This window comes from Lissotriton helveticus, chromosome 11, assembly GCF_964261635.1.
Source record: "Lissotriton helveticus chromosome 11, aLisHel1.1, whole genome shotgun sequence".
Lineage (NCBI taxonomy): Eukaryota > Metazoa > Chordata > Amphibia > Caudata > Salamandridae > Lissotriton > Lissotriton helveticus.
In genome coordinates, this window is record NC_136072.1 from 188,489,661 (window position 1) to 188,517,174 (window position 27,514).

The 27,514-nt window shown below is 42.4% G+C and overlaps 1 protein-coding gene across 2 annotated transcripts in view; it reads right to left on the bottom strand.

The window, feature by feature from the left end:
- The window catches only part of LOC144791940 (arylacetamide deacetylase-like), a 331,480-nt gene that overhangs the window by 204,259 nt on the left and 99,707 nt on the right, over positions 1 to 27,514 (bottom strand). For both annotated transcript variants that reach the window (XM_078666761.1, XM_078666762.1), the window contains exon 3: positions 5,039 to 5,108. In XM_078666761.1, coding sequence (XP_078522887.1) covers positions 5,039 to 5,108 — 70 coding nt within the window. The remainder of the gene's footprint in view (positions 1 to 5,038; positions 5,109 to 27,514) is intronic.

The window sequence follows — 27,514 nt, forward strand, 5'->3', positions numbered from 1 at the left end:
GCGGATGTTTTCCTTCACGATGAAACTCGTTGGGGCAGGTACATAATAGAGCTGGCCAATGCTGTGGCGGTATGGGCACCGGTACCAAAGTCTTGGCAAGGGGCTGTAATAGTCCCAGTATACAAGAAAGGGGACAAAACTCTCCCCGGGAACTATAGGCCCATTAGCCTAATAGACACGGTACAAAAAGTGATAAGAAAAATGACCCTAGCGAAAATCATGGTCTGGGTTGAAGAAAACAATATTTTGTCTTCTTTCCAAGCTGGCTTTCGTAAGCTAACTAGCACCGTAGACCAGATATTCCGGTTTACCTTACTACATTGGAAGACAGTACAGCTAGGGAAAGGCAGCCTCTATGCTGCTTTCATTGACCTGCGTGCAGCTTTCGACTTATTCCCACGGTCCCAGTTGTGGAAAGTGCTAGCAGAGATGGGTATGCCGCTGGAAATCCTCTCACTAGCATTGAGACTGCATGAGTCAAACTATGCCAAAATACAGTGGGGGAGGCACGGGCAAGTTACTGCTGAGTTCCCGGTAGAGCGTGGAGTGCGCCAAGGATGTGTCATGGCCCCCACGCTCTTCTCGTTGTATATCAATGGTGTAGTGGAGCGTATGTTGTCTGGATCCGTAGATGCTCCCATCTTGGACGGTGTGAAAACGCCAATTTTATTATTTGCCGACGACACGCTCATTATATCCAAAACCCCTAGTGGACTCCAGCGTGCCCTGAAGATTTTTGAGGGCGTTTGTGTGGATCGTGGGCTCGAAGTCAATGTAACTAAGACAAAGCTGATGGTATTCAACCCACATGCCAGCTTCAAAGGGAATTTTTACATGGATGGACAGAAGGTGGAGATGGTACAGGACTTCGTCTACCTGGGTATCCATATAGCAAAGGGCGTAAAATGGGGGAAGCATATTGAAATGGCGGCCCTTAAACTCCCCCAAAATGCAGGTGCTATACGTGTTGAACATAGTAAATCTTTGACCAAGCCAATACTGCCTGCACTTCAAGGGTATGAGGCAAAAGCCCTTAGCTCGGCAACTTTATGGTGCCAAACTTTGGGGTTATGACAACTTAGCCTCACTAACACTTGCGGAAAATAAATTTCTGTGAAATCTGACTGCCCTCCCTAAAAGTACGCCCATGAAGCCACTGCGCTATGAACTAGGCAGGAAAGCCCTATCAGACATGGCTAGATTACGACCCATTTTATATTGGCGTCGTATTTGGGTTATTTCTGATCTTGTTCACTATGCGCGGGGTTTTTTGGAAATAATTAAAATTGACAAATTCCATAAGATAGGCTGGCTAAAGGAATTGTGCAGACTACTAGAGAAAATGGGCATGAAGGGGTTGTGGGAGAACCCAGAGCTAGCCCAGTTCCCATCAAAAGACATCATAAAAGCAAAGTATTGGGAATTGGTAGCATGCCGGAACTGGAACGATGCGGATCCCTCCTCCCTGGAAGGTCGCTTTTTGGAGGCAAAAGTCTCCCCGACACTAGAGCCCTATTGGGACATTATAACTAAGCCTGAGGACAGGGAGATGGGCTGAAGCTAATTCTAATGTTTGTCCGGCTTGTAATAATGAAATTGAGACCATTGCCCATTTCCTCTTTGTCTGCGGGGCCTACTCAATCCCCCGACGTGTCTGGCTAAGAGCGATGTGCAAATTGCTTGGCACGAGGGAGAGTAAGGTGGCTCTAAGAATAATTTGCACTAGCACTGAACCGGTCATTTCTGTGGCAGTTGCTACATTTTTGGGGTGGTCATGGTCCATCAGAAAGAAATTCCTATTGTGAATGTAGGACTGTTGAGAATAATCTATGCTTCCTAGTTTTTATCCCCCAGACAATTGGACTGACCCGATTATATTATACGGGTATTCACTGGTTTTATACTTATATGAATTTTTTGATTGGTTTTATTGTCCCTTTTTAATACTATTGAAGTCATGACGCTTTTATTCTTTTATTATCTCGTGCAAATATTGTCTCTTTTTTAGTATTATGAAAAAAGCACATACGCACTGGAGGTTGTAAATACATCCTTTTTTATTGTGGATCAAAACGTTTTTTAAATGTACTATGCTTTTATGAGTTTTTATCTCGAATAAAGCAAATTTGACAAAATAACATAGTGCGTTTGTGAACAACGTGTTATTTAGTCATTTGGAGAATACAAATAAAAAACATCGGTGTTATGTTTTCAGTTCTTTTCTAAAGGCAGGATGTGAAAGTACCACCAAGAGTTGTCCGCATACATTAAAACAAACAAAAGTGAATATTTGAGATCAGAGGGGTTAAGCATATAATCAAAATGTCCCCAAAAATATTTGTCCAGTGTATCCTTATTTCTTCATTGCATATTCCAAGGATAGCTGACATAGGACATAATGTGATGTTGTTGACATTTCGACCCTATGTTCAAGTGTTATTGACTATACATCATGGTGGGTCTTCCTCAGGACTAAGACAAACCAAAGGGCAGCCTTAAATTTTTTTAAAGAAAGACACATATGTCTTGTCCAGAACGGTATCTGTTGTTAAGTAAGATAAGATCTCAAATCCCAGCCGGGGTTAACTCGATGTGGGATGGGGTTTATTAGTCTTTGATCAGTTAACCCCCTTCAATCATAGTCCTTTTGGCCCAATCAGGGCTTCATTTGTTCCCGATTTAGAAATCGAACACGCAGGAGGACATCAGACAGGACAGGTGTTGCTGCTGTCCATATTCTAAATCGCAGCATTACGTTATGTCCTACTCATGTAGAGGTGGTCTGAGTGCTCTGTTTCCAACGTTCCAACATTGAACCCAGTGCCAACTCTGTCATCGGAAACCTTTACCAGCACAAAATTACTGCCTGGCATGGCATCATAGACCATGCCTCATTCATGACGAGCTTTAGGATTCCAATGCAACACTTTATTTTTATACTATGTACGAAACTCATGCCCAGCATGGTGGTACCAGGTACCCTGTCAACTACCATCTACTAAATACATACATCTTTTTTACACACTTGAATTAGCTATCTAATTCCTACTTACCAAGAAATATCTTCAGTTGAAAGGACTGTACTGCCTATCTTAACATATGGAGCCACAAACTGGTCCCTGAGTTGCAATAGAAACTTACTGGAGAAGTTAATTTAGAGGTGCTTGCTTGGGTCAAGGAGTTGTGTTCACTAATAAACGATTGGATTGGAATTATCATTAAAATCCATGGAGACTGTTCTTGAAGCTTTGTTTACATAATTGCAGGTTGAGCATATAAACATATTCAGTAGCTATACTTGCAGTCAATTATTAGCAGTGGTCCATCCAGAACAGGTCCACTAGTTTTTATATGTCAGAACACCCACCCTTTCAAGGTCAGGACACCTGTGTCAGATTTCTCCTTCCACGTCCTCCATGCGAAGAAAAATGGCAAATATGGATAGGGAAAATAACGATGGCAGCATCCACTGGGTGTAAACTTACTCCACTGTTACATTATAGGCTCTAAAAATCTTGGGACACTGAGTAATTGCCTAGCAGGCTTCTACTGCTCACTCTAAGTATGCTCACTGAAAACCTTTGGTACTGCTGGCTTGTACAGCTCACTCTTGGGAGCCTAGCAGTGGCAAAGCTAACAAGACTGTCTTTAACCGCTTCACTGCGGGGTGTTCCCCCCCCCAGCTGTGCGGGGGGAAGGGGGGCCGCGCGCGGCGCCGCTGTGCTTATGATGAGCTCAGCTCGTCATGAGCCACAGTGGAGCTGCACTCATGACGAGCTGAGCTCGTCACAGCCACACCCGTTTTGGAACGTTCAGCACAGCAGGGAAATTATCCCCGCGTGCGAACGTTCCAACGGATGTGATGCGCTGCTCGTCCTGAGCTCGTCATAAGCACACAAGGGGTTAATATGCCATTGTATGCAAATAATATTTGTGCACACCTGCATTGGCATATGTTAACAAATTAAAACCATATTCTGCCAATACCTATTATATAGCACAGGAGGACTTAATTAAGTTGAGGGCTTGGAAGGGAATCATATGGCGGCAGATTGAATGAAAGAATGAATGATGAGTACTTCTATAGCGCACAGCTACTCAACAAGAGTGTCCTGGTGCTGATTATGTAACTCAAAGCGGGAAAGGAGGCAATAACCACTTATCTCTTGTTATACTACTGTCTAAGTAAGAGGGTTTCCAACTCCTTTTTTAAATTTTACTTTGTCCGGGATAGTCCTCAGTTGTTTAAGCAGACAATTTCCGGCCATCTTAACATTAAAGGAAGAACCTCCCATCCATTGCCTTTTGTAGCGGGACCCACAATTAGACTAGCATTGCTAGAACTCAGTGGTCTTCTGGGGCTTTATTCCTGAATTATTTCCTTCAGGTATGCAGGCCCTTTAATGTAAAAGGCTTGGGTCAGTACTTTGTACATTATACGTTTACGAACTGGTAGCTAGTGAAGCCGGTCCCGAAATACTGATATTGATGTATATTTTGGTATTTAATACAGTAGGCGGACCGGCTTTTCTGCACAACTTGTAACCACTGACTCTGATATTCCGTGAGGACCAACTATAATACAAGAGCATAGTCCAGCCTTGACAGGATTAAGGACCTGACCACTATGGCTTAAGCAATGTGTGGGAGCAAAAAAAGAAACTTCTTCAGCATTTGGTAAATTCAGATGCACATTTTCACAACTGCTGATACTTTTAGGTAGATTAGGGTCAAGAAAATTCTATTTGTATCACACATAGAGGCCAAACATTAGTACTTAAATCAGAAATTCCAACATGTTTACCACACAGCTTTTGGCAGTCCCTGGGATACGTTCTTATTTATCACATATGTCACGTGTCATTATACCTGCCTATGAAAGTTTAAATAATACTTTACTTCATTTTCTTGATTGGGCACCTATTAATAGTGAGTATAGTGCACGAGGCACACGTTTAAGTAATAATTGGAAAATCATAGTTTGTATCATAATGAACCTTGAGTACACATTTTTAAAACATTAAAAAAAAATACTTACTCAACTGACACAACAACTGCGTTTAGCTTGTGTGCAACCCATCTCGCGAGAAGATCATACGCCTTCATGTCTGTAATTCAGTAAGGTAAATCGATAGAAAGTTTTTAAAACAAAGACGCACAACTTTGAAACAATGCCTATATATAAGGATTACTTCAACATTGCTTTTTAAGTTATGAACTTAATTGTGAAATTAACAGAAGTTTTCAGTTATATATAGTAAGAGATATGTAAGTCGGACACAGTAAAATTGTCAAATAATTATGGGTGTGCAAAGTGTGTTTTTTAAGCGTCTAGTCTCACAAGCTTCTGATTACCTGCCTACTGTTGTTTGTAGTTTCCTCTACTATGTCCCGGTTTATTTATTTTTTCACGCCCATTACATATTTTTTTTTATTGTGTGTTCATGACATGTTTAACTTTCTCTTGTTAGTAGTTTGGAACCGTGTGTCACCTGTCATCCATAGGCATTTTGAATTAAAGTGAATATTTGGATTCGTTCTTCCTCAAGCGTGATTCACAATAATTTTAATGGCACAACATTGTATTTGCAAGATTCCTCATTTTCAGTCTAAAGTCCAACTGAACTGGAGCTCTGTAACCTTCACATTTTTTTCAGATTTTTTGCAAAAAAAAATGAAGCCTGCAAGAAAAAAAAACTTTGCATATAAGTAAAACAAATAAGTGAGAAAGTGCTCCAAACTAGAACTTCAAATATGTAGTCTGGTGTTAAAGGCATCATTTGCCATAAAACGGTTGCTGTAACTTGTTGCAGGGGGGAAAGTTTGTTGCTGCCTGGTCACAATCAAGCCACGTTGGCATCCCTGCTGGCTTCCAGCACAATCTCTCTATTCCCCTCTCTACTCCCTCAGCCCACCCAACCACTAGCCCACTGCCTCCACTTTGTCCATTTCACACATGGAGGCAGGTGAGTTTGAGTGTGCGACAGGGCACGCACCAGGGGGTAGACTGAAAGAGACTGAGAGAGATGTAGTGGGCTGTTGTCTTACCTTGCTTAGTTTGTTTGGCTCCTCAAGAGCCTCTCCAAGAGCCTGCACTTAGGAGCCAATTCCGATCTCGGTTGGAAAGCACTCCGACCGGGCTGGATCCGGGGTGTTTTCCGTCCGATCTGGACTCCTGCAGTCCGACCGAGCGAGTACGTATGCTGTCGGTCTCGGTTCGGTCGGACTCCCATAGAAGTCAATGGGAGCCGATCGTACGATGCATACATGGGCTCCCATTCACTGAATGTGTACGTTGCTGACAAGTGCGCCCCCTACAGTGGGTACGCGTTGGTGCCATCCGCACCGTACCTGCCTTTGTTGGGGAGACCCACGGGTCTCCCACTGTGTCCGAGTCATAAGGCTGTGGGTAACAGGGGGTCCGATGCGGACCCCCAAGCCCATCTCTGGGAGTTATTGCAAGCCGGAAGCTCCGACTCGAACCGGCTGTCCGAATCGAGCATCGTACTGGCTCGGTCGGAATATGCCTCCATTGCGTGCCACGGTTAGCTTACGGCCGAGACGTATGGAGCGGTTTGGACCCGGAAACAATTCGGATGGAGATTTCGCACTTGTTCGCATCGTACTTCGACATCCGGACCTGTGTACGAACCGGATGGAAATTCAGCCTCCGAATCCGATCCGCTAATGCCGAACCCGATTCGGTGCCCTTCCGACCGAGATCGGAATCGGCCCCTTGGTGTTGAGATATCAGCGGAGGTATGTGTTTCTCTCCTTTGAACATTGCCTAGAGGCGAATTGAGTCCCCTTTTCTTGTTAACCTTTACATAAAGGGTTAATACAAGGCACTGGTCAAGGATAACCAGGACTCCCCACAAATAGCTGCACGTCCCTTTCCTGGACTTATCTATGCAAACCATGCAGTCCTAATGTCCTGCACTCAAGTAGGTTTACAACGGGTCCTAAATAGTTTTACCAAGTTCATGGGCCACTTGGATCTAAAAGTGAACACTACAAAAACATACATAATGAGGTGTGGATTGGGGAGCAACAAATGTAGGGAAATGTTTCGGGAAGGTCAGAAAATAGAGCACACTAATACTTTTGCTTACTTGGGTATACTCTTTGACCGTAATGACTCATGGACACGAGCTATCATAGCAAAAAATAATTGCATTTGCCGGATCACAATGGCCCTCGCTAACTTTGCGAGGAAACTTGGGAGAAGACCACCACTGAAATTAATACAGATCTACAAAGCAAAATGCATTTCTGCAGCCATGTACGGAGAGGGTGTATGGGGATTCGCGGACACACAGCCACTGCAAACAGTGGAGAACATATTTCTGAAATACATTTTAGTGGCCCCCAGGAGCCTATCTGCGTACGTTTGCCATTCAGAGTTGGGGCTCCCTTATATTGCAGATCTAATAAATATGGAGCCCATCCTCCTATGGCACAGGATATGGACAAAACCTGAGACAAAACCTAAACCAAGTCATTATAGCAGCTAGTCTTCAACTTGAAGGAGCATTATTGATTCCATGGATGAAGTTTATTAGAAACTTTATTTTATTTATTTATTATCTCTGCCATCTGGAATATTACAGTAACCCAAAAACCATGCAATCTATTACTAGAAAGGAGCTAAAAAGAGAGGGCCTCTTACTTCTGGACTCCATATGATTGTCAGCAGACAGCCAAAATCCCACTGTCATGCAGAATCAACTGGTCTTAACTTCTTTTAGTATTAATTCCTATTTATTATTTGTGCCTGGTGGCTACGATAGGTTTTTATTAACTCGGTTTAGATGTAATATTTTCCATAGGCTTGTGAGGTTTCCTATTGTGAATGATTGGTCCCAGTACTGAGACTTTGCCCAAGTGATAATTGCTCAGAACATTCGACCTTACTAGTTATTCTTTTTGTAGATTCGATAGTAACTCAAGGAAAGTCTGGATTGTCCCAATTTTAAAGGCGATGAGGCTGAGACAACATCACCCAGCACTGCTTGTGTTACAGCTTCTGGAAGATGTACATAGGGTCTGGAGGGTAGGCATGTTTTTAAAAAAAGTATTTAGCCAGTGTTTAGCCACAGGAAATCCATTATTTTGTAATCATGGAGACTATTATGATTGCTTGTATGTTCAAACATTTTAATGTATATATGGATTGTAAATGAAATGTTACTGTATTTAACGAATTTATTGTTTTATATGTACTTTTATGATTGTCTTAAAAAGCAATCGAATAAAGTCTTTTTGAATTGAATTGAGTCCATCAGTTCATCAGCTCTGGTTTTGGGGGCTGTTTTGGGCACTGGAGCCCGGGTCCTGCTCGGACAATGTCACTCTTGTGTAAGGACGAAGGACAAGTGAACCACCTGTAAGTTATAATTATTATTTTGCATGGCTACTATAGGGGACGTCTCCCCATTCTGACATTTGACATTTGCGTGCCTCATTTTGTTTGTTTACTTAAAAGGCTAACATTGTCTACTTGCACCGCTGCAACCACCATAGTAGCCAATAACCTCATTCATCAAGTAGCTAGGCGCTAGAGGAAATGCGACGCAAGGGTCAGGTACCAACTTCAACCGGTAAGGCTACATCAATAGATCTAATATTACAGTGAGCTATTGGAGTGATGGCCACGGAGATTGGGCTGACAGAGAGATGACTCTCATTAGGCTCAGATGTCCATCACTCCACTTTGGATGTTCTAATTACTATTCAAAACAGCATCTAGCCAATATAGACTGAGACCAAAGGGAAGGAAGGTGGAGGGAGTGTCTCCAATGGTGCAGACAACGTAAGGCCAAATATGAACTTTGGGCAGTCCTCGATGGAAGAAAGAGGCATGGAAGTGCTACAGTCAGCAGAAACAAGATAGAAGGGCCCTCAGCCGCCAGGCTAATATCAGCAGTAGGCAAGAATCTACAGCTTCCAACTACTTGTAAAACCCTGGTCAGTGAGCATGTTCCAGGGATGGGGTCATGCCCAAGTTGGGTGGAAAACCTTTTGGGAGTCATCATAGCTAAAGTGAAATCCACCTTTCAAACCGAGCCTAAGCCCTTTGTCAAGTGAATTATAGCAGTGAAGCAAATGGGTAGGGATATTCTGAACTTACCAGCGACGCTGAAAGGTATACAAAATGGTTTAGGAGCAAAAGTAACACCACAACCCGGTGCACTGATACCCCTAAGTCTTGTCCAGCGGGAAACTCTCGTATTGATACCAGGAGGGCATCTATAATAGACCAAACTAGTCTAGTTAGCCAGTCCCCCCAAACACAAGGTCTTCATCAGCAGGGAGGATGCAGATAAACTCCAACCGGGCAACAGCCATTACATCGCGGCTGTTATCCCGCATGCCATTACAACTCAATTGTTACCACGCATGAGTTGTAACAACGCGTAGTCTTTACTACACATTTTTTTACAACACAGGTGCTTTTACCACGCATGCCTTTACAATGAATTTGTGGTAAAAGCACATATGCTGTAAAAAAATATAGGCAATTCACGTCATTGTGAGGAAACAGAGGCTCTTCCATTTCCTGACAATGATGTGCACCGCCCCTCAGAACGCAGGAACAAGGAACCAAGAGGAGAGAGAGGTAAGGGGGTTAGGACCTGGGGTGGGGGTTATTATTTTAGGGTAAAAGGGGGCCAGGGGATCATGTAGGGTAGTGTTTTAGGGTAAGGAGAGGACTTGGGATTGGGAGAGGGTCGTGCGGGGGTAGTGTTTTAGGGTTTATGGTAAGGAGAGGCCTGGGGTCAGGGGAGGGTCACGCAGGGGTAGTGTTTTAGGGTTTGAGGAAGGGTCGGGTCGTGTAGAGTAGTTTTTTAAGGTAGGGAGTGAAGTACTGGGTTTTTCGGAACCCAGTGGTGTCAGGGTACTCCCTAAGACTTCGGATTCTTCCTGATTAGACCACAGAAACTCAGAGTCTTCTAGGTGAAGTCAAAGATCGAATTTATTGGCTGCAACCAAGTAACAGGCGTCCTAGAAGTACAACACGATGTATATTCCCAGGAGACTGCTCAATCTTACAAAGCCAGCCTTCTCTTTTTATACAAAATATTATGCTTTAGGCAAACATTCTTCGCATTTCAGTTGATCATTCACATGTTTTCACTACAAAGAAAAAGCAGAGTCATGATGACAAGCCCATATTTCAGTTTGTTCAGCCCACAATAAATTATCCGGCAAAGCCCAGTATTTTCATCAGATATCGACGGACCCCCAATAAAAATGGGCACCTCCTCCTCGTAAAGCAAGTCGTAGAGAAAGAAACAGGGACAGGTGTGAGCAAGATTAGGCAGGGTGTGTGTGCGATGAAAAGGTTTATGGTAGGCTGTGCCTTGATGCTATCTCACTCGGCCACTGGGAAAGGAACTGGCCGGGCAGGTTCGGCCTGGGGCAATGGTTCCAGCTTGCCCAGGTCGCAGAGAAGTCAACTAAGGTGTACGTGTCCTTTGAAATCATGTTTGGCCTGATTCATTGGCCTATGTGAGGGCAACTCACAAAATGGCTGCCGTACGCAAAATGGAAGCCGAGGGTTCAGGACGCAAATTACGATTTCGAGGTGAAATCGTCACTCGAATATGACGAAAATGCTTGTGCATAGTGTACTAGCCATTTTCGGTCTTCTGATATCAAAATCGTCTTGATATGATGATGTTTATAACACGAGTCCAGAATTTTAAGTACTACAGGAGATGACTGGGGGTCTGGGGAGGGTTGTGCAAGGGTAGTGTTTTAGAGTAGGGAGAGAACTGGGGGTTGTGGAGGGTCATGAATGGGTAGTGTTTTAGGTTTAGTGTAGGATTAGAGCATCATGCGGGGTAGTGTTTTAGCATAGGGAGAGGACTGGGGGCCAGGGAGGGTCATGCAGGGGTAGTGTTTTAGGGTTTAGGGTAGGTTTGGGGTCGTGCAGGGTAATGTTTTAGGGTAGGGAGAGGACTGGGGATCGGGGGAGGGTCATGCAGGAGTAATGATTTAGGGTTTAGGGTATGGCAGGGTAGTGTAACTTACCTTAGGCACTTTTAAGAAGTGTATGCCTTTAGCACGCATGTCTTTGCATTGTAATGGCATGTGTGGTAAAGGCATATGCGTGGTAAAAGAATGCATTGTAATGGTAGGTCATTGTAGGGGTACTAGCGTAGTAATACCCGTATTGTAATGGCACGTGTGTTATTAGTATGAATAGTACGGTCATACATTCCTCCAACCACTTCCCAGATATTAACACAAAAAGATATGCCTTTGGCCTTGCTCCTGAGAAGATTCACAAACCTCTGTTTATAAACTTTCCACCTGCAGCATGCCCGTGTGTTGTTATCATGTCGGGTGTGCTGCCATTAACGAATGAGCAAAAAGGAATTGCAGGAGGACTTGTTTAACAAATCATTGCACTGGTTCAAATAAAACAGGAATTTTTCTCCTGCATTGACCAATTCTATTTTACTATCAACTAGAGTAAATTGGCTTTGATCTGGCTGGTGACTGTGTCATTGTGAATTTTAATAGCCCTATACCAGCTGCTAAGATGAAATCCACAGATCTGCACATGGCTCACTCATTAGTCTCTTCCCTTGTTTTTTTTAATTAACCTGCACACATGTGGTATGGGCCTATTTCCCTGGACCACGGATCCTCTTACCTCAAGCTGACTATTTTGGCCATCAGGTACATTTTAGCCTGGTCTCTGGGTCTCGACTACTAACAGATTTAAGGCATTGAAGGGTGTGGATTGATTCATAAAAAAGGGGCTCTGGGGAGTACTACACCTGACTTGTGGCTGTTCGTTCCAAATTTTGAAGGTGGGAGTAGGAGCTGGAGTGGGGAAAGGGACACCTTCAATTATCTTTTAGATTTTGCAATGGATGTTATGAACTGGCCCCCAAACAATGGGTGAACAATGTGAGAAGTGCGCCTTGGATTGATGGGTCAAATATTTTGGGAGGGTTGAGCCAGCTTGGCTGCGACAATGTTCTTCCTGTCTCTATATATCGAAAAGTGGTAGTTGTAGGAGAGTTAGGAAGTGGAAGTTTGAGCCCCCGTTTAGGGGATCAAATGGAAGGGTATGATCCCCAGGTAGTATCATTATCCAACATACCCACAACACAGGTAGTAAACACTCTAGAGGGCCAAGAAAGAAGCCCCAGTTAATTAAACTCCTTAAGAACAATGGATAACAAATCTGTAAATATGGTCTCTTGGAATTAGGAAGAGTTAAAAAGTAAACTCCTAGACCCTGAATGGCATGAATATATAGAACAGTTCCAACGTTGCCTTTTTCAAGAGACATGGGCAATAGATGCCCCATATAAGCTTGGCAATAAAACCTATTGTGTTGAAGCTGTTCCCTCATCAAGTGGTAGACCTTTGGGAGGATTGATTACATGAATAAAAATCCCCTTAGATGTTGAAATAAGAGTTAATCAAATAGATTCACCTGATATCCTTGAAGTGAGGCTAAGTTCAAAGAATGGTAAACTTTTATATCTGATCAACGTTTATATTAGGCCAAGAAGAAGTAATCAGGAGGCATATGTTGTGGAAATATTGGGCAACGCCCTAGGATGTGTAGCTCTAAATGATATAGTTATAGTGGGTGGTGATTTTAACTGCACATATGGACCTATTATTGGATTTGAATTTGTAATGGAGAAAGAAGACTTAGCCATTGGGGTCCCACAATTGGTAGCAAATCAATTGATCCAGTGTTCTAAAGCAGCTATGCAACTGCTACATCTTCCATTAAAACATGGATTAAGGGCATGTAATGGCTGAATCCTGCTGGAAAGTAAAAATGGGTCATCATTGTATACCTTTAAAAGGGGAAACACACATCTTACATAGTACAGAAGAATGGCATAGAATTACGGCCTTTAAAATTGATAATAAGGAAGTGATCATCTTCGCTTGTGCTTAGAAATGTCAACATGATTCACTGAAACACAGCCAGAGATCAATAAGAGCCTGCAACTGCAACCCTCCCTTGGAAACAACCAAAGGTCAATAAGGTGGTCCCATATGGTGAATAATGCTGAGACCATGACTTAAATATATAATTTATTTTCAGAAATGCTTGGCTCTCATGTAAAATGTGTCCAATCACTAACATCAATTATGGCTATCCATCGGTCTGTTCCGACTGTCCTACGACCTGGACTGACAAAAGCTATCAAATGTTAAGAAATTACATTTAAAGAGTTACTGAGAAATCCTTGGTACAATAAGCAAAGTAAAGAGGTCAAGATACTCCTACTAGATTGCTTAAAAAGGGAAATGTGGAGTTAATATGAGAGACAAGTGGTAAATACTAAAGTGGATTAACCTATGCACAGAGATAATGGGAGAAGGGCAACTGGAATGATCTACTCCATGCTACTAAAACAAAAGATTTGTTTACGTTCTGGATTATAATTGCACATGCAGAAAAATATTTGGATCCTGCAACCTGGACCCAACATTTTGCCACTCTCTACGCAGAGGCCAAGGGGGTCTCTAATATTCAGTGTGGGTAATTGACCAATTGTGTAAATGATTGTTCAGCCTACAGGATCTATTTCACCATGGAGGAAACAATAAAGACAATTAATGCTTTCAAGCTGGGTAAGGCTCCAGGGCTGGATAAAATTCCAGGAGTTGATTAGGCATGATTTAGAAGTGTGGGGTCTTTATGTTAACTTAATTACCAATGTAGTAGATTCAGGTGCACCGTTCCCCCCACTTGCAAGGGTGCCAAAATAGTACTGATATACAAAAAAGGGTGTAAACTCAATCCTGGGAACTATAAGCCGATTAGTCTTTCAGACACAATGCAGAAATGTTATGCCAGACAAGTTCTGGATAAATTGAATAATTGGATCTGTGGAAATAATATACTAACAGTTTACCAGGCAGGGTTTAGATCTCGAACTAGCACATTTGATCAAGTATTTAGGTTAATGTGCATTTTATGGAAATATGTTAAAAAAGAGATTCCCATATTTATATTGCATTTGTACACTTAAGGGCAGCATTTGATCTTGTCCCAAGGGGGCTCAGCTGGGCACAGCTGAAAAATCAGGGAGTCCCAGATGACATTCTTACCCAGATAGTTAGGTTACATCAGGGTAACTATGTTGTGGTCCGTTGGGGGCTGAATGGTAACCTAACTGAGCCAATCCTAATTAATAAAGAGGTGAGACATGATGTGTGTTCGCTACTATCTTGTTCTCACTCTTCATTAATGATATTATTGACCATCTCAGCAAGTGCAGTCATGACTCCCCCAAACTCTGCAGGTCTCCGGATCCAGCACTGCTTTTTGCTGATGTTACTATTCAGGCCTTGCAGAAGCAGAGGGTCTCCAAAACCTTTTAGATGGCTTCAATTAATACTGCACTGGAACATAAACAAGACCAAATGTATGTCCTTGAAACCTCATAGGTCCTTTAAGAAAAACATCCATGTTTGTAGGAAAATCTTGAAATGGTCTCACATTTTAATTATCTGGGTATTACTATAGACTCTAGGGTTTTGTGAATACCCCAAATAAATCTCACAAAAAAGATTCTTACATATGGTGCAAGGGCGGTTTATAGTAAATATCATAAGTCTACAATAAAAGCTGTCACAACTCTTAAGATATACATGTATACAGCCCAGGATGCAGCATTGTATGGGGCTGAGCTGTGGGGCGTAGAAAATTTGAGGCCATTTTCCATTGAGGAAAATAAATTCATGAGGGGCCTAAGAAGCTTGGTGGCTACACCATTAATGCCCCTTTTCCATTACCTTTATGTAAAATGGATAGAGAATATTGCACCTTAAAACCACTGGTCTTCTGGGTGAAGTTGTGAATGATACCAGATCACTATAGAAAAGGCCTTAGAGAAATAATAGCCTTAGATGAACTGCTAACTCTTCCCTGGCTGCATTATGTGAAAGCATGGTTTGTTAAGCTTGGTTTAAGTGATCATTGGAACAAGCCACTAAACCTGTCCTAAAACTCTAAGAAACAGTTGAAGCAGATATATTGGTGGTACCAGCTGAACATACTGCATAGTAACCCAAGATTAGGCAGTTAAGCCACGCAATTTTGGGAAGATAAGCCTTGTCCAGGTTTTGAGGAGTTGTTGGGTGGTGTTTGTCCTCCCCAGGCAAGAAAAGTATATTTGAAGCTTCGCTATCGTATCCTTCAAATTAAAGCCTATACAGTAAAATGAAATACAGATAATGGGCTAAATACTGAATACCGTGTTAGGTAATAATGGGGTAGACCCTTACCTCATCGACCTGGGTCAGTACAATGTTATATGCAAAAGGGTGGTCGATTACAAAACTGTTAGATATCTCATTATTAATGCAGAAAGGTACATCAATTGAGTAAATCTCATTTAGATTGCCTTTAATCAAGCCGTTAGCAGTGATTTACTGCATTTGTGCATGTATTATATTACACATTCATACAATACATGGTAAATTCAACTTAATTCACTAATTCGTGCTCGGTGATTGTCAGGTAAAGAAAGGGATTCAAAGAAGGGTAGGTTGTGTTTGGAAAAGAATAAGGGACAAAGAAAAAGAATAATGTCCTTTGAACATTTCACTCATATTCAACGCAATTTTTCAATTTATGTCTTAGATCACAATTTGTTGCCACAATATACACTATACACATTGGTTAAACATGGCTCATTTTCTCGTAAAGTGTGTATGTGTAGGTCATAATGTCGACGTTTCGACCCCCAAAATCCAGGGTAAGTGGGTCCTCAGTTCGGGGTCTTCCTCAGGACAATTAAAAACAATGACAGTGAGCACCTGGGAAAACAAAAAAATGTGTGTCACTGGGTGTAGTCAATTTAAATAATTAAAAAAGGCCCATGATGGGGATGTACCTACATGTGCAGGCGATCGAGTGATGACCCGTCTGTGTTGGGACTCGTGCCTGAGACGTAATTTGCTGAGGAGAATGAATTATAGTTAGGAAGGATAATACGGGCAGGTATTTAATAATCTGGAGAATGCAGATTCATAGCGACTTACTCAGTTCACCCATGCAGTGGAAGGCGATACTGGTATCGGTCTAGCTGTGGGCGAGGCAAGCGTCCTTCAATCAGCAGGCGGTACAGTCGGACGTGTAGATTAGTTACACAATCTAAAAGAAAAAGGAATAGAAAAACTGTATTCCTTGTAGTGACCACTCTATGTGGTAGAGTGGAACAATAGCAGGGGGTGGGCGCTTGAGATTAAACAGCCCTGGGTGGTGTCCCACCTATGTGGTATGACAGGCTCCAGTGCCAAACGACCGTCAATGGTGGTCGGTCTCGTGTGAAGCGGGGAAATAAATGGGTAAGAGGTCAAGCTGATCCTCGAAGTGGAGATCAATATCACACGCGGGGAAGGTTTTAGCATACCTGTGGGTATTGCTGGGCAAAAACCGCGGAGCAGAGCCTTAAAAAGTCAGGATAGTATGATTCCTCGACTTGTTTGTGTCAGGTGGTTGTTTACATAATTATCCTGCAACAAACCGTCAATGGTGGTCGGTCTCGCGGAGGCGATGAAATGAATAAATGGGAGGTCACGCTGTAAGGAGCGTGCCTCCTCGGGGTGGAAATCAATTACACACAAGGAGAATATTTCTGCATACCCGTGGGTATGTCAGAGCCACAACATCCCGCGGGAAAAGTCAGGGTAGCATGGATCCTCGACTTGTTGTTATCAATGGGTTGTTGGCATACTTCTCTAAGTTGCGCCGCCGTGGGTGCTCAGGGGCATAGAGGGCGCAGCCCGGGCTTACCTGCGGGAGCCGCTGCCGTGTGGACCACAGTGACAGCTCGCAGCGCGCGTCTGCCTATAGATGTAGCAGACGTATCCAGGGCGCGTCTCCAAGGGGCGTGGCCAAGCACCTCGCGGTGCCGCCGCTGGCTGCTGCGCGGCTTGGAGGAGAGTGAGGAGCGCATGCGCTGATAGCGGGACGCTATACCTTACTCCGAAAGGTCTGTCAGTGTAAATGAGGCTACGTGCAGGGAAAATTGAGGGAATCGGACATGTTAAGCATCGATCTCAGGCCCGGCGATGCTGGGATACGTAACCACTATACGTGTGGAAACAAGTTGGTCTATTACCCATAAGTGTACGTGTGTAGTGTATCATGGGACCGTATTGCACAAGGTCTATAAGGATGCATCACATATCTCGTGGTATAAACATAAACATTTGTATGCAGAGGTACAGTTCAAGAAGGTAACCCTGTCCCGGGTGTAGAACAAAAACCACATTATTTCATATCGTAGTCATTGATACCAATGTACAATCAAAAACATAATGTCCCCGTACCGGATATACACCCCTTATGATATGACAACTTACTGGTCGGGAACCAGTCCAGCCAATTGGGAGTAAGTGGCATCTAGTTCATTCAGGCCATTGTCCACAGTGTCCAGGGTATACATCCATTTGCACTCCCTTGTATTTAGCAGTGAATTAAGGTTACCCCCCCTGGGACCCACAGAGATTTTCTCGATCACCAGCCATTTGAAGGATTCAGGGGTGTGTGATTTGGACATAAAGTGTTCCACCAGAGGGGAGCCCGCTGTCTGACACCTAATTCTACTACTGTGTTGCAAAATACGTTTCTTCACATGTTGTTTAGTTTGTCCGATGTACACCAAATCACAAGGGCATATGATGGCGTAAATGACGTTACTTGTATTACAGTTTGTCATCGTTTTCAAGGTAACTGTGTTGTTACGATAGTGCCAGACCTGGGTTTCCACTGCCTGGGGGCACGCTTTACACTTTGTGCATTTGAAATGGCCGACCACTTGGGGAAGGTTCCACATGCTCTGCAGAGTGGGAGGTGTCGGGGTTCCTAGATAGGACGAGACCACTTTGTCCCTGATGTTTTTGGCTCTCTTGAAAGCATGCATCGGTAGTTGATTCTGATTAATCACATCTGATACCATAGGCCAGTGTTTGTTCACCGTCTTCTTAATCTGGTTACTCTTCGTGCAAAAAGTAGTCACGCAGATAAGCCTATCGGAGTCAGTCGGACGTTCTCTGGGCTTCAAAAGTTCCTCCCTAGGGCTGTACCAGGCTCTCTTTCTTGCTCTCGTCACCAGTCGTCTTGGGTAGCCTCTTTCCATTAGTCTCCTAATCAGAAGATCAGATTCTCGGAAGTAGTCTTCTTTGAGAGAGCAGTTTCTCCTTATCCGGAGGAACTGCCCGAACGGTAGATTATCCCGTAGGTTTCTAGTATGGTGACTTGTGTACCGTAGTAGACTGTTCCGTTCAGTGGGTTTCCGGAAAAGAGTGGTATGGATGCGACCGTTATGGACCTTAATACTGATGTCTAAGAAATCCACTGAGGTCCTACTCATGTTCATGGTGAACTGGATGTCTTTAGACCGGTTGTTCAGCCAACTGAAGAATCCATTGAGATCTTCGACACTCCCATTCCATAGCATCAGCACATCGTCAATGAACCTCCGCCACATCCAAATATTAGATTCGAATGGATTAGTCCCTGTGAGGATGTGTTCACCTTCCAATTCTGCCATATACAGTATGGCTAGATCCGGCGCAAATGCCGCCCCCATCGCCACTCCCTTGCTCTGGAAAAAGAATTCATCCTGAAAGACGAAGAAGTTCTTCTTCATTGCAACCTCCAGGAGTTGAATGATGAAGTCAGTAGGCACCTGAGTTGGTTGAGTTCTCTTGTCCAATGCCCTTCTCATGGCTTCTAGAGCCGGGTCCTGGGGGATTCCTAACTCAAAAGGAATATGAGTATCTGAACGTCGCACAACCCAGAACACCGACGATCTACACGCTCCCTAAGATACATAAGGACATGACTAAACCACCGGGACGCCCCATTGTATCGGGCTGCGGTTCTCTTCTTGAACCTCTATGTAAATACATAGATACGTTTTTGAAACCCCTAGCAACTGGGACTGCCACCTATGTCAGAGACACCATGCAGATCATCAACCAAGTGGAGGAGGTTGCCTTTGATCCAGAGAAACAAATAATGGTCACATTAGACATTGTCTCGTTATATACGAGCATCCCCCAGGACCCGGCTCTAGAAGCCATGAGAAGGGCATTGAGAAGGGCATTGGACAAGAGAACTCAACCAACTCAGGTGCCTACTGACTTCATCATTCAACTCCTGGAGGTTGCAATGAAGAAGAACTTCTTCGTCTTTCAGGATGAATTCTTTTTCCAGAGCAAGGGAGTGGCGATGGGGGCGGCATTTGCGCCGGATCTAGCCATACTGTATATGGCAGAATTGGAAGGTGAACACATCCTCACAGGGACTAATCCATTCGAATCTAATATTTGGATGTGGCGGAGGTACATTGACGATGTGCTGATGCTATGGAATGGGAGTGTCGAAGATCTCAATGGATTCTTCAGTTGGCTGAACAACCGGTCTAAAGACATCCAGTTCACCATGAACATGAGTAGGACCTCAGTGGATTTCTTAGACATCAGTATTAAGGTCCATAACGGTCGCATCCATACCACTCTTTTCCGGAAACCCACTGAACGGAACAGTCTACTACGGTACACAAGTCACCATACTAGAAACCTACGGGATAATCTACCGTTCGGGCAGTTCCTCCGGATAAGGAGAAACTGCTCTCTCAAAGAAGACTACTTCCGAGAATCTGATCTTCTGATTAGGAGACTAATGGAAAGAGGCTACCCAAGACGACTGGTGACGAGAGCAAGAAAGAGAGCCTGGTACAGCCCTAGGGAGGAACTTTTGAAGCCCAGAGAACGTCCGACTGACTCCGATAGGCTTATCTGCGTGACTACTTTTTGCACGAAGAGTAACCAGATTAAGAAGACGGTGAACAAACACTGGCCTATGGTATCAGATGTGATTAATCAGAATCAACTACCGATGCATGCTTTCAAGAGAGCCAAAAACATCAGGGACAAAGTGGTCTCGTCCTATCTAGGAACCCCGACACCTCCCACTCTGCAGAGCATGTGGAACCTTCCCCAAGTGGTCGGCCATTTCAAATGCACAAAGTGTAAAGCGTGCCCCCAGGCAGTGGAAACCCAGGTCTGGCACTATCGTAACAACACAGTTACCTTGAAAACGATGACAAACTGTAATACAAGTAACGTCATTTACGCCATCATATGCCCTTGTGATTTGGTGTACATCGGACAAACTAAACAACATGTGAAGAAACGTATTTTGCAACACAGTAGTAGAATTAGGTGTCAGACAGCGGGCTCCCCTCTGGTGGAACACTTTATGTCCAAATCACACACCCCTGAATCCTTCAAATGGCTGGTGATCGAGAAAATCTCTGTGGGTCCCAGGGGGGGTAACCTTAATTCACTGCTAAATACAAGGGAGTGCAAATGGATGTATACCCTGGACACTGTGGACAATGGCCTGAATGAACTAGATGCCACTTACTCCCAATTGGCTGGACTGGTTCCCGACCAGTAAGTTGTCATATCATAAGGGGTGTATATCCGGTACGGGGACATTATGTTTTTGATTGTACATTGGTATCAATGACTACGATATGAAATAATGTGGTTTTTGTTCTACACCCGGGACAGGGTTACCTTCTTGAACTGTACCTCTGCATACAAATGTTTATGTTTATACCACGAGATATGTGATGCATCCTTATAGACCTTGTGCAATACGGTCCCATGATACACTACACACGTACACTTATGGGTAATAGACCAACTTGTTTCCACACGTATAGTGGTTACGTATCCCAGCATCGCCGGGCCTGAGATCGATGCTTAACATGTCCGATTCCCTCAATTTTCCCTGCACGTAGCCTCATTTACACTGACAGACCTTTCGGAGTAAGGTATAGCGTCCCGCTATCAGCGCATGCGCTCCTCACTCTCCTCCAAGCCGCGCAGCAGCCAGCGGCGGCACCGCGAGGTGCTTGGCCACGCCCCTTGGAGACGCGCCCTGGATACGTCTGCTACATCTATAGGCAGACGCGCGCTGCGAGCTGTCACTGTGGTCCACACGGCAGCGGCTCCCGCAGGTAAGCCCGGGCTGCGCCCTCTATGCCCCTGAGCACCCACGGCGGCGCAACTTAGAGAAGTATGCCAACAACCCATTGATAACAACAAGTCGAGGATCCATGCTACCCTGACTTTTCCCGCGGGATGTTGTGGCTCTGACATACCCACGGGTATGCAGAAATATTCTCCTTGTGTGTAATTGATTTCCACCCCGAGGAGGCACGCTCCTTACAGCGTGACCTCCCATTTATTCATTTCATCGCCTCCGCGAGACCGACCACCATTGACGGTTTGTTGCAGGATAATTATGTAAACAACCACCTGACACAAACAAGTCGAGGAATCATGCTATCCTGACTTTTTAAGGCTCTGCTCCGCGGTTTTTGCCCAGCAATACCCACAGGTATGCTAAAACCTTCCCCGCGTGTGATATTGATCTCCACTTCGAGGATCAGCTTGACCTCTTACCCATTTATTTCCCCGCTTCACACGAGACCGACCACCATTGACGGTCGTTTGGCACTGGAGCCTGTCATACCACATAGGTGGGACACCACCCAGGGCTGTTTAATCTCAAGCGCCCACCCCCTGCTATTGTTCCACTCTACCACATAGAGTGGTCACTACAAGGAATACAGTTTTTCTATTCCTTTTTCTTTTAGATTGTGTAACTAATCTACACGTCCGACTGTACCGCCTGCTGATTGAAGGACGCTTGCCTCGCCCACAGCTAGACCGATACCAGTATCGCCTTCCACTGCATGGGTGAACTGAGTAAGTCGCTATGAATCTGCATTCTCCAGATTATTAAATACCTGCCCGTATTATCCTTCCTAACTATAATTCATTCTCCTCAGCAAATTACGTCTCAGGCACGAGTCCCAACACAGACGGGTCATCACTCGATCGCCTGCACATGTAGGTACATCCCCATCATGGGCCTTTTTTAATTATTTAAATTGACTACACCCAGTGACACACATTTTTTTGTTTTCCCAGGTGCTCACTGTCATTGTTTTTAATTGTCCTGAGGAAGACCCCGAACTGAGGACCCACTTACCCTGGATTTTGGGGGTCGAAACGTCGACATTATGACCTACACATACACACTTTACGAGAAAATGAGCCATGTTTAACCAATGTGTATAGTGTATATTGTGGCAACAAATTGTGATCTAAGACATAAATTGAAAAATTGCGTTGAATATGAGTGAAATGTTCAAAGGACATTATTCTTTTTCTTTGTCCCTTATTCTTTTCCAAACACAACCTACCCTTCTTTGAATCCCTTTCTTTACCTGACAATCACCGAGCACGAATTAGTGAATTAAGTTGAATTTACCATGTATTGTATGAATGTGTAATATAATACATGCACAAATGCAGTAAATCACTGCTAACGGCTTGATTAAAGGCAATCTAAATGAGATTTACTCAATTGATGTACCTTTCTGCATTAATAATGAGATATCTAACAGTTTTGTAATCGACCACCCTTTTGCATATAAATACTGAATACCGCCACACTTTATGCCCTTTAGCAAATTTAGAAAGTATTGCAATATTTTGTTCTTTTGCACATTCTATGGCAAGATTAGGAAAAAGTGGATTTGCCCTCTATGTCAGACGTTGGGACATAGAAAGCACCAGGAAGCTCTGAGAGTTTTGAGGTATTAAACGCTGCCTTATGTTTTTTTTAGCCTGAGCAGTTGCAATTGCACGGAAAAAATAGGTCTAAAGTTTTAACACTTTTGCTTTATTAAAATAATGGATTAATTGCTTATCTGATTCAGTTTTTATTTTCCTTCCATTGTTTTAATTTGAGAAATGTACTTTAATTAACTTTTATGGTTAACACCTTGGCTGCTTCGAAAGTTCCGCGCCAGTGCGGAACGTTCGAAAAACGGATGGGGCTGCGTCGGCCAACGGTCGTTCGCAGCACCAACCGGGTAGTGCTCCCATTGGCGGAATGGGTTAATAACCGAAAAAAAAGTTTGGAAGAGACCTAGACCTTCAACTACATCAAAGAACCTAGATTAGGCTAACTAGTGGATGAAAATTTATAAATGGTCATAAAATACAAAATATGAGATTGTTAAGTACACAGACACTTATAATGTTCTTTTATCTGTTCCGTATAGGACAGGATTAAACATTCAGACCATTCAAGGCTCAAAAATGTAAAAGAACATTTTAACATACAATTCCAAAATTGGCCTCCATATTTGAATATGTATTCATGCCTGATCAGCATTACTTGCTCTATCAAGGATATTCGGAATATCTCTGTTATAATTTTTATGATTTTAGGTTTGATTATCATGTTTGTTGCATTCACTAGGCCTTTTGTACTCCACATGTTCTGCTGTTTTTCTCATCCAGCCCATTTAGCATTGTCATTCAACGGAGCATCTTTTTGGAGTAGTTGTTGCGCTGGAGAAGTTATTGGACTTATCCACACAGCTATGTCATCCCAGCTTATTGACAACTGTGCACAATTCACAAAAATATGGGCTAAGATGCCTTTTAGAATTTGCACTAACAGAAGTCACTGCCCTACTACTCTATTTTTTCCTATGACCAATTTGTCTTCTTGAAGTTTATAGCTGCACATAGACAATTTGCATATTAACCCACATTTTTCAAATATTTAACAAAGCTGCTGGAGAGATGTCACAATGAGGTTCTTTTTGCCATTCCAATCCGTGTTTGTTTAGAAGAGCTTATATATGTGCCTGGTAGCAATTTGACTTAGGCTGATAGGGAGGTGGAGTGCGGTGCTCATTATTAGCTCAATCAATGAAACATATCTTGTGACAAATAAATACTGTTGCAATTCACTAGTAGTTGGTGGCAAGAGACAAAACCAAAGCAAATCCAACTATCCTGGAATGCTCATTTATCACCTATTCTGATGAGGGTTTACTTACAAAAAAAAAAATTGAGTTAAAGTACAAATTCTTAATGCCTCATCCAAATTATTGAAGGATGTTCAAAAGGAATATGCAATTCAGCAATATAGTTGGGAAACAGCAGAGGAATAAGGGTGTTTCATAACCTCTGCAATGTTGAGGACGTGAGGATCACCCCCTTCACATTACTAATGGAATGTGGAGAAAATGAACATCAACAAACGCAAAGGTTCCCTTGATTTTCTATACTCTAGATTTTTCTGGAATTTAATATCAGTTTCAAATATCCAGAACGATTCAATAGAAGTCTCATTAGGATTTAAATCATACAGTTTCTCATACACTCCAAACTCTCCCGTCTCAAGTGGAACCACAAAAAGCACTTACAATCTAAAGCTATATATTACGTAGCCAAGGCGTATGTGTTGTTCAAGAATTTCATTTATAAATAAAAACAATTAAAAATACATTAAAAAGATCAGGTGTATATGTACTCTCTTTGTAGATGTTCACTGTGTGTGTATACACTATCATCCAACTATATACGACATGTTATTCAAACACTCAAATGGAGATAGGTTTTTACAGTACATTATAAAAAACATTCAAATAAATCCAAGTCGACACGTTTTGGTGGATCTTGCTGTGCGCACCCCCTTCCTCAGGACAATTAAAAACAATTCTGTAAAAACAATTTTTAAAAAACAATATCACTATCCATCCTTGGCATACGTTTACATTAAAAATACTGAGTCCATCATTTTGTTAATCATAGGCGCCCAATCTAAAGAGACAAATTGTAGATTTAAACATTTCTTAAAAAGGCCCCTTATTCACATGACTTCGTTGTATAAAATTCATTATTCATAAATGCTAATTTTTTTAAAACCAAACTCGTCAGTTACATTCTTGGGCTGTTGTCATTACATTGATCTATCATGGTATATTAGACTCTCTCCCTGTGCTAATTTTGTGTCCCATTCGAGATCCATCAATACTACTCAACACTCAGGGTGTAGTTCCCCAGTAGGGCAACTGTAATTGGATACCCCAGTTAATACTATATCCAGAATTCATACACAATCACTATACCAACCATTTTGGTTTGCATACCTTGAGTTTATTCACCATTCACCCCAGTTGATTACTGTGAGGGTGATTCAGGACAGCTTTTTCTCATTGTCCTATGTTGAAAGAAGACAGAAATAATATTATCTAACTCTTATACTGTCCTACCATTGCTACTTGTTCTCCTTATGCAATGTACTTACTAAACAGTATATGGTTGGGGGGCGATTATAATATTTTCTTTTTCCAATTTTCCATTTTGGGCAGATGTATTCCGCGTTGTGGACGTTCCTTTCTGTTCTGTAGGGATACGTGATGGCACCTTTTTGTTAAAAAAAGTACACAGATCTTTAAAGAAACTGCTCATTCCTCTTTTGTTCCTATTTATATATATTCCAGGGCTATAGCTTACCAGTCTATATGTGAGTATTTTTCACAGTATTCACATCTTCAGATCAGAAGGATTTCCTGTCTTTTTTCTCCTTTCATTAGGTAATTCTTCAATTTTCCCAGTCTCAGCGTTCTAATGCCAAATAGAATTAAAGGACATATATAGTTGCCCCCAGTGTGTTGTGACGGTATTATTTGCACATTGATGTTCTTTTCATTTGGTGGGAGAAGCGTTATTACTCCACATCGTGTTAAATTACAGTATTACTCGACACGGTATTACTTTGACAAAATTGCTATTCCTATATTAGTAGTCCTCGCATATTTAGTTTTATGACTGTCGAGTTTTACCGCTATCGCTAATCTCTATAGTGCGCTAGATTCGGTATGGTCTCTCCATTGTGTATATGTATAGCCATTTCTCGTCATTCCCTCATTCTTTTGGACAACTATTGGGGATGTCCGTACCACCAAAGTAAAGACACTAACTGATTTTCTAGATTCTAAACCCACATGCAGGTTTTTGGCTCAGCGATAGAGTCTCCCCCCTTCTCCATGGATTTAAACAAGGCAAGTGCATGTTCCCTTCTCACCTGGTGCCTCCTTGTTCGTGTTACCGCAACCGAAGTAAAAACAACCCGTCTCTCTCGCTTCCTTTCTTTAAAGCGCTTCAAACTGGTCACCTGATTATGCACTGCTGATCACATGATGCACACGACATGCCGCTCATTCCATGGCGGCCATCTTAGAGTGGTGTTTAAAAGCTTCTATTTTTCATTTTAATTCTTTCACCAAAAGTAGAAGATTACTTTCTCAGACCATTTGTCTACTATAATAGGGTTAAGATGTTTTAGTATATTTGTGTATTGATCCTCTTGTTCCACCTACGTGTTTCATATATGCAAAGATTACGCGCCCTCAGAAACGGTCGCCATCTTTGCCTAGTCATTAATAACCACCGTTTTGACCTATAATTTACTGGGGAGTACCTCTCTGATTCAATTCTTTGTTCACAACAGTTCCATATATGACAAAAAATCTCTATTTATTCTCCAATCAATCAATATACGTATTAGGTGGAAATCAATAAAAAATACTTTCTGCAAAACTTTTTTTTATAGAAACGATTTGTTTTATACTAAATATAAAGAATGTTTATTTATCCATTCTCCTGGTACATGAGGTTATCCCTACTTTTGTTTATCTGTATATTCTTTCCAATTCTTCTCGGTTATTCAAGCCATGTGTAAAGGTCTTAAATTTACACATGTAAAACTATTCTCTCATCTTTCTTTTGATCTCAATATTGCCCCCTCGTTTCGATTGTTCGATTCTTTCTAAAATGCACCATCTTAGATCTTCTACTTTATGGTTGCTACTATGCCAATGTTCAGTGAGGGGGCCATTGCATCTATTGTTTTTAATGGCCGATCTATGTTCGTTTAAACTAATTCAAACCTCTCTTCCAGTCTCTCCTACATAGCCTAGGCCACATGGCATTGTACCAGGTAGATTACATTTTTAGTCCTACAGTTAAACATCTCCCTGGCTGTGTGTTCAATATTATTTACTGATATTTTTTGTCCGGTGATTATTGTTTTACAGTTTACACAGCTGCTACATGGGTAGGTTCCAATTACTTTATTGTGGGTATCTATACTTTTCTGTTGACTGTTGTTTTTTTCTTTATATGTTTTCACTAGTCTACTTCTGATACTTCTGTTTCTTCTATAAGAGAACAAAGGTTTCTCCAAGGTTACCTGATTTTTATCCTGGAGTAAACTCCAGTTTCTATTAATAATATTTTTAATTTTATTACTGAGTGAAGAGTAGTTAGTCACAAAAGTTATTCTGTTCACCTCAGTTTTTCTTTTATAATCATTGTCAAACAAGGAATCCCGGTTATAGTATTTTGCTCTTTTATAAGCCTGCTTGATTATTCTTGTTGAGTAACCCCTACTTGACAGTTTCCTTTTCAGGTTTCCTGCATGTTTCTCAAAATCCCTCCTATCCGAGCAGTTTCTGTGAAGGCGCAAAAACTGCCCGAATGGGATATTATCTTTTTGGCATCTGGGGTGTTCACTCTCATAGTGCAACATAGGGGTCGATTCCGATCCGGTAAA